The sequence below is a fragment of the Salvia miltiorrhiza genome, chromosome 2 (assembly GCF_028751815.1).
Source record: "Salvia miltiorrhiza cultivar Shanhuang (shh) chromosome 2, IMPLAD_Smil_shh, whole genome shotgun sequence".
Taxonomy (NCBI): Eukaryota; Viridiplantae; Streptophyta; class Magnoliopsida; order Lamiales; family Lamiaceae; genus Salvia; species Salvia miltiorrhiza.
The window spans coordinates 46790962-46801987 of NC_080388.1; the positions used below are offsets into that span (position 1 = coordinate 46790962).

Consider the following 11026-nt stretch of genomic DNA (forward strand, 5'->3'; position numbering starts at 1 on the left):
GTTTTGAAGTCATGCCAAATTCAAAAAAAATTAAAATTTATTTATTTTTCGACCAAAATAATTAATTTAATTAAAAACCAAAATCCGGATATAATTCGTATATTTATAAGCAATTAACCCTTCTTTTAATTATACTTGTGATAGATACAAGTACGGAAATTTTAAATCAATGCAGACATTGATTAACATGTCAATGTTGGGATCTTTTCAATTTTAATATTTTATTATTAATAATTATATTCTATAATGTCCAAGTTTTATCAAGACCATTATATAATTTTTGTAACAATTTATATTTTAAACAAGTTCGGTAGTTAATGAAATTTGGAACAATTATGAGTTTATACATTCTAGAATCTAGACGGTCCAAACATTTATTGACATACTTACTTTGAATTTTTTTCGATTTTTATGTCTTTTGTTATTTAGAATATTTAGGTTTGAGTATATACATTCTGAACTTGTACAAATATTTATTGACATGTTTTACGTGAAATATTTTCTATTTTTTAATCTTTTATTTATACTATTAATTATCACTAATATTTATTTCACTATGTTTGATTTTATTGATAAAAATTATTATAATAAATCGTAAAGTGATTTTATACATTTTATAAAATATAAAGTGTTATATTTATCATTTCTACTTATAAGATAAATCGTAAAGTGATTTTTCGTTGAAATTCAACACACTAATTCCAAGTAAAACATACATTTAAGCTATCAGATTTTCAAACTTTACGTGTAAATATAAATTAATAAATTCACATGCGGTTGTTTGAGGTTGAATTGTGTTGAAATTATTCAAAAAAGTTGAATTGATATGAGATTATTCAAGGCTACTTATTTTGTAATTAATAGTAGGCTAAGATTCATAAATCATGATTAATCTGATATGGCATTATTTTTAGATTAAGTATTGAGTTATATCTACTCAACCGAACATGATATAGTAAGACTAATCCTATCTAATCGTACAAATCGAACGTTGGTTAAATTAGGACACAATAGTGGATTGTGTCACAATGAGCTCTCACGCGTCGCTTTTGAACTGCTGTAAAGAAGAATGAAGAGTCGACTTCAAGAGAAAAAATACAAATGAAAAAAAAAAACAACAAACAAAGTTGGCTGTCAGCACACATGGTGAGGGGGATCTATTTACCCCACCATTTCCCCATCACACCAATCAAACTCAAAATCTAACACATGGTTTCATTTTGGAATTATCTTAAAAAGCCAAAAACTCAAACAAAGATTTTTTACACATAATTATTTAGACAGAAATTCTTTTAAACAATCTTAGCCAAAATAATTATTGCACACAGAGAAAAAAAAACTAAAAGAATGTGATAAAAGGTTTCTTGTGAAGGTTCATGAATCAGGCAGAGAGAGAGGGCTTCATTTGATGAGGGATGAGTGGTGTACTTGGATCTCTCATCTCTGATCCACAACTTTCATCATAATAGAATAGAATAAAAGTGATTTTGAGATCAACAATTTTATGGCTGAAACCTACAAGTCTTGTTGTGTTGTGCCCTTCACATCTTTATGGTGGAAATTAGTCCACATTATTTAGTTGGATAACTGGACTCATTATCTAACAGAAAAAGAGCAAGAATTCTCAACAGTAATAGAAGATATTGTTCCAGGGAAGATGTTATAAACTTGGAGCAGAATCTAGATTTCAAGCTGTGTTTAATTTAACCTGATATGCCATATTAATCTGCATATTCTTTATTCAACTTGTTGTGTTCCATCTTCTAATCTGTATTTCAGAAAGTATTATGGTAGAGATTAACTTAATGAATGTCAGAAGACATGAGGAATAGAAGATTGTCACGATTCATCCCACATTGGTTAAGTATGGGCTGAGCGATGTGGTTTTCAACACCTTAGGCACCCTCTCCTTGAAAGCCTGGCTTTTGAGGATGAGTTCTACATAAATAAACACTTAGATGGAAAATGCGAGAAAAACAAAAATATATTTTCACTCATTTTCCATCATTTTCACATGTTAACTATGATGAAAAATTTTCTCCGAACATGGTGAAATATTTTCTCGGGCAGCTCTTTTTCATTCCTATTCTCTCCAATGCTGGATAATATTATCCTATGGTAGGGGTGTGAAAATATTTTCCAACTTTTTCTCATCTTTTTATCTTTAGTAATGATAGGATAAAAAAAGGAGAAATAGATAATATTTTCTCATATTTTCTTATCCATCATTTTCCAATGAAAATTTTACCACCAAAGTAAACGCACCCTTAAAACATATTTTTAGAGCTTATAAGTTGTTTAAGAGTTTACTTTACTAAACACTTTGAAGGAGTTTATAAGTTTATAAGCTCAACCAAACACCCCTCTAAGTCTCAGCTGACATGTCCTGTCCAAGATACCAGAATTTGTGAATATTAGCAGACCTGTTCAACCTAAGAGAGAAACAAGAGAAAAATAAGAATAATTGAGTCATGTTTATTTCCATAAATCTGAGAGACCAGGAGGCCCATTTAGCAATTAATGGCAATGATAGGGATATCATTTCAGGAGATGCACCGTTGCAGTTTTGCTAGAAGAAGGTGAAAAAACAACAGTAGGAAAAGCTCAAAAAAACATCATCATGCCAAGCAAAGCACTTACCTTGTTCCAATTGTTTCTTATAAAATGCTTACTGTTTCCAACCATTTCAGCTTTGAACCAAGAAGGCCTGTCTCTTTTGGCATGGCTTTCGACTTTCAACTCTTCTTCTTCTGTTGGCTTCTTCTCTTCATGGAAACACACTGACCAGACTCCATGCAGGTGGGATTACATCAAATGCACGGATCATGAATTCGTCTCAGAAATTACTGTCGGCTCTATCGATCTTCCCACTACATTCCCTACCCATGTGTTATCCTTTGAATTCCTTCAAGTTCTCGTGCTCTCGAATAGCAACCTCACCGGTGAAATCCCATCCTCGGTGGGTAACTGTTCCTCCCTCATCACTTTGGACCTCAGTTTTAATAGTCTGACAGAGAGGATACCACCCGAGATAGGAAAACTATCAGTGCTGCGGCAACTATCTCTGAATTCCAACTACTTGGACGGACAAATTCCAAACGAGATAGGGAACTGCACCCGACTGCAGCGGCTTGAACTCTTCGACAACCAGCTCTCTGGAAATATCCCCACACAAGTAGGCCAGTTAACAGCTCTTGAAATCTTTCGAGCAGGTGGAAACCTCATTGATGGAGAAATTCCAGCTCAGATATCAAACTGCACGAGGCTAAGCTTTTTAGGCCTCGCAGATACTGGAATTGCTGGCCAGATTCCACCTAGTTTAGGAGCACTGGTGAATCTCAAGACACTTTCAGTATACACAGCAAACCTAACTGGTGCCATACCACCTGAGTTGGGTAACTGCTCGAGTTTAGAGAGCCTGTTTGTATATCAAAATCAAATTTCTGGTGAAATTCCAACAGAACTTGGCAGCCTGAAAAATCTCAAGAGATTGTTATTGTGGCAGAACCATCTCAGAGGAACAATCCCTGGAGCTCTTGGAAACTGTTCAGGTTTGACACTAATCGATCTCTCGCTGAATTTTCTGTCAGGAGAAATCCCTTTCTCTTCAAAATCTTGGCAAGTTGGAGGGGCTTCTTTTGTCGGACAACCATATCACTGGTGCAATACCAGAATACATTGGCGATTTCTCCAACTTAAGGCAGCTTGAAATGGACAACAACAACATTTTTGGAGGAATTCCACCTAGCATTGGCCAACTGAAAGAACTCACTCTATTTTTTGCCTGGCAGAATCATCTCCAAGGAGATATACCGAACGAGCTAGCAAATTGCCAGAAACTTGAGGATCTAGACCTGTCATATAACTACCTCACTGGGCCAGTTCCGAAACATCTATTCAATCTCAGGAATCTAACGAAGCTACTGCTGATTTCAAATCAACTTTCTGGTAAAATCCCAGCTGATATTGGCAACTGCAGCAGCCTAATCAGACTACGCCTGGGAGCAAATATGTTAGACGGAGAAATTCCCTCAGAAATAACGATGCTGGAGAATCTGAGGTTCCTTGAGCTGTCTGAAAATAAGCTTTCTGGAAAAATCCCTTTGGAAGTAGGCAACTGCAAACAGCTGGAACTGGTCGACCTGCATGGTAACAAACTTCAAGGGGAGATCCCTCTTTCTTTAGTATCTCTTCTTGAACTGAACGTCTTGGATCTCTCCATGAATGAGATATCAGGCAACATCCCTCAAAGCATAGGCAACCTCACATCACTGAACAAACTTTTGCTGAGTGGAAATAATATCTCAGGTTCTATTCCTCGATCACTAAGCCTCTGTAAGGATTTGCAGTTACTTGATTTAAGCAGGAACAAACTCGACAGCTCCATCCCAGATGAGATTGGTCATCTCCAGGAATTAGACATACTCTTAAACTTGAGTATGAATTCATTAAGAGGAGCCATCCCAGAAAGCTTTTCGAACTTCTCAAAGCTTGCCAACATGGATATATCTCATAACATGTTGGAAGGAAGCCTGCAAGTCCTCAGCAACCTGGACAATCTTGTTTCTTTGAATGTTTCCTACAACAATTTTTCAGGTCCAGTTCCAAATACTAAATTCTTTCAGAACCTTCCTTATGATTCATTTGCTGGTAACAACGAGCTATGTTCTGTCAAGAACAACTGCTCTCACAGCAAAGACAACCACAGAAGGAGATACGTTAGGAATCTGACCATCCTCAGTGTCTTCATTTTCATCATAGTTCTGATTACACTAACTTCAGGAGCAATGTACTATAACAGAACTCAAAGCATAACAGTCAGGGAAGATGATGAAGAAAATGGACTGCAATGGGAATTCATCCCGTTTCAAAAGCTCAGCTTCTCAGTTGAAGACGTGGTGACAAAACTTACTGATTCAAACATTGTGGGAAAAGGCTGCTCGGGAATTGTTTACCGTGTTGAGACTCCAATGAGGCAGCTGATTGCAGTAAAGAGACTGTGGCCAAAGATGAGAGATGATATTCCTCAAAGGGACTTATTTTCAGCAGAAGTCACAACACTAGGATCGATAAGGCATAAGAACATAGTAAGGCTTCTAGGTTGTTGTGACAATGGGGAAACAAGATTGCTCTTGTTTGATTACATTAGTAACGGGAGTTTGGCAGGATTGCTCCATGAGAAGAAAATATTTCTGGATTGGAATGCAAGGTATAATATTATTATGGGAGCTGCTCAAGGCTTGGCTTATCTTCACCATGATTGTATTCCTCCAATTGTTCATCGAGATATCAAGGCCAACAACATTTTGGTTGGTCCGATGTTTGAGGCTTTTCTCGCAGATTTTGGTCTGGCAAAGCTTGTGAATTCTTCAGATTCTTCAAGACCTTCAGGTGTTGTAGCAGGATCATATGGATACATAGCTCCCGGTAAGTACATTATCTAGAGTAAACAGTTCTATTTTACTCATGAATATGGAATTTAGCCCATCATAATCTTGTAGTTCCTGATAATCATAAAAGACCTTCTTTGAAAAAAAGTGGAGCTGTCTTGAACTATATATGCACATCTAATAATTAATTAGATATCACTGTTTAGATTGTACCATCTTCTGACATGAATATAGTAGGTAAATACTAATATGTGTGGAATACTAAACTTTGCAGAATATGGATATAGCTTGAAGATCACAGAGAAGAGTGATGTATATAGCTACGGCATTGTGCTCCTAGAGGTCCTAACAGGGATGGAACCAACCGATACCCGAATGCCAGAGGGAAGGCACATTGTTGCATGGGTTTATGAAGAACTTCGAACTAAGCTCAGAGATTTCACATCTATTGTTGATCAACAGCTACTGCTACAGTCAAGCACACAAATAGAAGAGATGCTTCAAGTACTCGGCATAGCTCTGCTCTGTGTGAACCCTTGCCCTGATGAAAGACCTACAATGAGGGATGTCATAGCAATGCTGGAAGGGATCAAACACGAAAACGAGGAGTCTGAGAAACCAAACTCAAGGGCAGCAGATCATTGTTCAAGTTTTTCCAGGTCATCTAAACCTCTTATAATATCACCTCTTCATTCCCAGTAGCTACTTCATGTTCTACACTATGTTATATCTAGTTCAGATTCATTCTTTAAAAGTGTCAGAATGATTGTAAAGATTCTTTGGGTGCCAAGTTCTAGATGGAACGATATTAGAGAATGTAGACATTTTGTTACAGAAGTCTTACTTAAATATTTTAGTATATGAAGATATGCTCAGGTCTATTGAAGTAAAACTTCATGTAGCAAACAAGACCAATCAAATTAAAATCATGGATGTATATTAAAAAATAAATAAACAGTTGCTCTATGAAGCAGCACGCATCAGATAAAGTAAAAGGTAAACAAAACTAAGTTCAAGCCAAACTGAACAAAAAAGTGTTTAAATTTTGCTGGCAAGCAGTTTGAGTCTCCTTAACTGGGACCTGAAAACAGAGTACCTTATTTCACTTCCATGCAACGTATGTAAACTAGCAGGGATTGTAACAAAAGACACAACGACGAGAAGGTCTTGTTTGGAAGTACCCCTATGAAAGTAGCATTACGGGAGGCAAGGGACCATCATCCTACATAATTCATCCATAACATCTCTATCAGTAAAGATGGATTGACATGCATGTTCTTGAAAGTTACATTTTTTTTTGTGGTAAATGTATCAGGCCCACAAAATTATACTATGCTACAACTTCAGTCGTCCAGCCAATTAAGATAATTATTAATACTAATCAGCATGTTGTAGAGGTTAACTATCTGCGTTCTGGCCATGAATTAATTCAAGCTATTTGAACCAACATTTATCTGCTAATTCCTTCATGATATGCAAAAAAGGAAATTATACATATGAGGAGAGAAATAATGGATGCCAAACATAGTGTTTGACGTGGAATTCTCCATTTAATGACGTGGTAATATTTTGACACATAGATAAGCCACATGTGAGCTAATGACAACATTTTAAACTAAAACGACAAACTCATACAATTCCTCAAAATCTATTTGTTGAGTTATAGTTAAATAAGTTGTCATTTGGTCATGCATGGCATCTGTGCCACAATATTAATGTTTCATCGAATGGAGAATGCCACGTCGAACTCCGACGATTGAAAAAAAATTGAGGGTGTCTAATTAGCCATAAATGCAGAGGTGGGGTCATAATTGCAATGATTCAAAACTCATGTCGAAATTACAAATTGGGTGGAAGTTGGTGCATTATTTGGCATAGAAATTGCTATTGAGTAGCATGAAGTAATAATTTGACCAATTTATCACATGAATATGTACAAGCAACCATAAAATAAGACAACATCCAGTGAAACAATCACCACCTAGAGGAACATGAAAAGTTATGCTGGCACAACATAGATACATCATCATGGAGCATTATATTATCGAGACAGTTATAGAGTAAATGAATATGAAAATGGAGCTACCCCTGGCCATTTTGTAGTTGAATTCTGGAAATGAAATCCCGAAGATGTGAAGATGATCAAACGAACAAAAAACAAGGGATTCAGCCTGCTATGTAATTAGATGGTAGTCAGCCATCAGACTATAATCTTAGCAACGCTGGCAATGGCAATTTGAAGGTCTATTTAAATGCATGTTTTTATGGCTCAACTTCAGGCTTCCACTTTATACTGCATCCAACACTGGTGGTAAAGAAAGAACATGAGCTTGGTCTGGATCATGTTTAGTAAACTGAATAATACGCTAAATTGAATAGAATATCATTTGTAAACAACAAGAGAGATAGCAAAGGGCAGATTTAATAGAAGCAGTACCTAGGCTTTTGAATGGATGATACTGGTTGTCCACTTAACACACTGTCTATCGCTAAGCTCAAGTCCCTACATTACGCATCACAAATATTTGTTAGGAACACAGGACCAAGCACCAGTCTCATTTTTGAATTTAGAAGTGTAGAAGTAACCTTCCAGTGATGCGCATATTATTACTCGGCCGCGAATCATCAAACTGACCATGATATACTAACTCAAATGGCCTACGACCATCCTGTCACCAGAATAGTAAAACAGATCATCACCATTATGAAATTAAACCAAAAAATATTTCAGAATATATAGCTAAGCTGTCAGAATCAGGAAATGATTAAGAGTTCCGAGCAGATGAGCTAAGAGCCAGTGCTAACCATTCTAATAATTACCTTTTTAAACAAGAAAAACTCTGGTGTACAAACAGCTCCAAAGTTTCTTGCGACATCTTGGGACTGCAAATTCATGTAAAGCTAATATCAGTTGTGTTTTGAGTGAAGCAACATCTTCAAAATGATCATATTTGAAAATGCTAGAGAACAACTAGTATAAGGACTTCTCGAACATCAAGCACCTCAAATATAAATGGTAGGCTGCAGAAATATGTCAAGACATGAAAACCACCGCAATCATATTTATACAAATGATGATATAATGAACATTGGATAGCAGATTCACTTCAAACTAAAAGAAGCAAAAAAAAATGCTTACCTCATCATAGAGATATGGAAAAGGATACTTAAATATCTTAGCTTCCTTAGCCATGACATCTGGTCCATCCTGTGAGGAATAGGTTAAAGCTGGAGGAATCATTCAAGGCTTCAACACGCTCAATTTGAAGATACAAGGTCATCTGAACCTGTGGATGAGTAGTAACAGAGTTTGAAGAAATTGCAACCACCGCAAGTCCTTTCTGCCCCATAGACAATATACACATCAATAGTGATGAATTTTCATTTGCACAAGTGTGGTGGCAGTTCTATTCAAAACACGAATATGACAAAAATAAACAAGATAATAACTTGCCTTCATATAGAAGTTTGAGAGCTTTACAATATCTTTCTTCAAGTGTTTGACAAAAGGGCAATGGTTGCAGATGAACATTACCTGCAAAGACCATAATGGTTACATCAAAAATAAGTCTCCAGGGCAAGGCAAGTATATGGTTCCCTTGCTTCCCCCCACGCGCGCGCGCCAATTCCCCTAAAACTACAAATGTTTTAGGTTTACACTTCTATTTTACAGGATCTGCACAAGTAAAGAACACATAAATTTTTGTTATGTGAACATAAATTTTATGGGCAAAGATTTTTTTATTAACTTGAGTTTAATTATTCATGCATCATGCATGCACCAAGCTTTTGTAACTCTATCTCCCATCTTGTCTGTATATTTTGTTGTTTTATAATTAGTATTTATCTACGCTGTGCCTCCTTCGTTTTCTTTCAATTGATATAACATAAACTTATTAAAGATCGTCTGCTAGTATATAGTAAATTCAAATTATTGAATATATTTACTCTAGATTAACTTGTAAATGATTTTCATAGCATGCAAGTAAACATTCTAAATTTATAATAAATAAAGCATGCAATAATGTTTATGGGATGTTAAATGAATATTGATGTGGTATTTTGAACATATTATTTTGGCATGTATTACCCTTGTTATCAATATAATATATGATAACCAGTAACCCCCCATTCTGTGATTCAGAGAAATCATAACCGATCGGACCCTATCTTTCCTCCAAAAAGACTACCATCCTGGATCAAACCAAATTTGGCAATTTTTTCTCAGTAAATCATCGTAGAATCAAGCATCCCACTGCAAATGGATCAAAAGAGAAACCCTAAAGTTGCCTGATTTACATGCTGATATTGTCAGCCAAAAATATATGTAACTCTACAATGTGAACCAACTATTTTGATAGGCTTTGTAATATTTCCAAATGCGTGTGACATCATCGGACACAACCAAAGCATCCCCTGATCTATAACGAAAAATTCATATTTTGTATAAATTCAGATATGAATCAGCCGTACAAGTTTAGTTTATTTAAGGGTACCTTTGTATTAAACTATCCCTAGGCCCGTAGGGATAGTTAGTACTAGTATTTAATTTTGATGATTTCCATAGTTAGGGTTAGGCAGAGTATTTAGAGTTAGTGGCAACATGCTGGCTAGGAAAGAATTTTGTGAGAAATCCTATGGAACTCTTTGTTTATCTATCGTATTTATTTCCTTTCAAGACTTGTATTTTATTAATCTCTACAATTTTAATAACCGTAGAATTTATCGTATTCCATCTGAAAGACCATATCATATGAGTTGAATAACCAACGCAAATTACAAAAAATGAATAACCAGATAGATCAAATCCCTCATATAAAATAAAAGAAAAAAGATGCATTTGTTACCAGCAATGCAGGGTAGGAGTCGAAGTCGTCCAGTTTCCACACTTTCCCAGTGAGAGGTTCCAGAAGCTAAAACTCAAACACAACAACGAACAATCAAACAAAAAAGACCAACAATAGAAAATTCAGCTCCCAAGAAATTTAAACAAAACTCATGTTTTTCTCAATTTCAACAATCGTATGTTACCTCGAAATCTGGTGCTCTGAAACCAAGAGAAACCCCTTTGGACTCGGTCCGGGCAGCTCGAATCACGAGCTTTCTCGGGCGGAGCACCGTGGGCCTGCGAAGCAGGGGATCCCAGCCCCCGATCGAGTAGCATTTCGAAGATGAAGTAGAAGAAGAGAGAGATTTCTTCGCCGGAAACGAGCGCCGACAGACGGCGGCTGATGACGCGGCGACCGTTAGAACACCCGCCATAGTCGATAGGAATTTCGAAATTCTGGTAATCCGATTTTCCTTCTTTTTTCCAGTCGCGTTATCTAAGACAAGGGTATGTTTGTCAGTTCTTATTTTTAAATGGGCTTCCTTAACTAACGAAAATTGGGCCAATTATTTGGGCTGGTATAATCTGACTATAAATAATTTCGAGGGTGATTCTAAACATAGCCTTCATGCCCCCTAATTTCAGAAAATACTAAGGGTATGTTTAGTTTGAGGAATAAGGAAGGATAAGTTACGTTTACTATTTATCTTATACCTCGTTTGTTTTAATACAATAAAAAATTTAAATAGGTGATATAAAATTTTGGGCAACATCTTTTTATCTTGGACAAGGTATATTTTTATGCCTA

The 11026-nt window shown here is 36.1% G+C and overlaps 1 protein-coding gene and 1 pseudogene across 5 annotated transcripts; one reads left to right on the forward strand and one right to left on the reverse strand.

The window, feature by feature from the left end:
* The first annotated feature begins 2370 nt into the window (after nucleotides 1–2370).
* On the forward strand, nucleotides 2371–6282 carry LOC131011733 (LRR receptor-like serine/threonine-protein kinase RGI2; annotated as a pseudogene).
* A 5-nt stretch (nucleotides 6283–6287) lies between these two features.
* On the reverse strand, nucleotides 6288–10776 carry LOC131011734 (uncharacterized). 5 transcript variants are annotated; one of them, XR_009097099.1, is made up of 11 exons: nucleotides 10422–10725; nucleotides 10238–10303; nucleotides 8845–8925; nucleotides 8678–8731; nucleotides 8530–8598; nucleotides 8211–8273; nucleotides 7977–8059; nucleotides 7828–7893; nucleotides 7477–7695; nucleotides 6572–6612; nucleotides 6288–6471 (listed from the first exon to the last, which is right to left on the reverse strand). XR_009097099.1 is itself a non-coding variant. In XM_057939551.1 (10 exons), the coding sequence occupies exons 1-9, from the start codon at nucleotides 10650–10652 to the stop codon at nucleotides 6588–6590; spliced, it is 738 nt and encodes a 245-aa protein (XP_057795534.1). In that variant the 5' UTR covers nucleotides 10653–10728; the 3' UTR covers nucleotides 6288–6471; nucleotides 6572–6587. The 5 variants fall into 5 exon arrangements, 3 of the variants coding, with proteins under 3 accessions (XP_057795534.1, XP_057795533.1, XP_057795532.1); XR_009097098.1 differs by having other exon boundaries at nucleotides 6288–6612; XM_057939551.1 differs by lacking the exon at nucleotides 7477–7695 and having other exon boundaries at nucleotides 10422–10728.
* Between the last annotated feature and the right edge of the window lie 250 nt (nucleotides 10777–11026).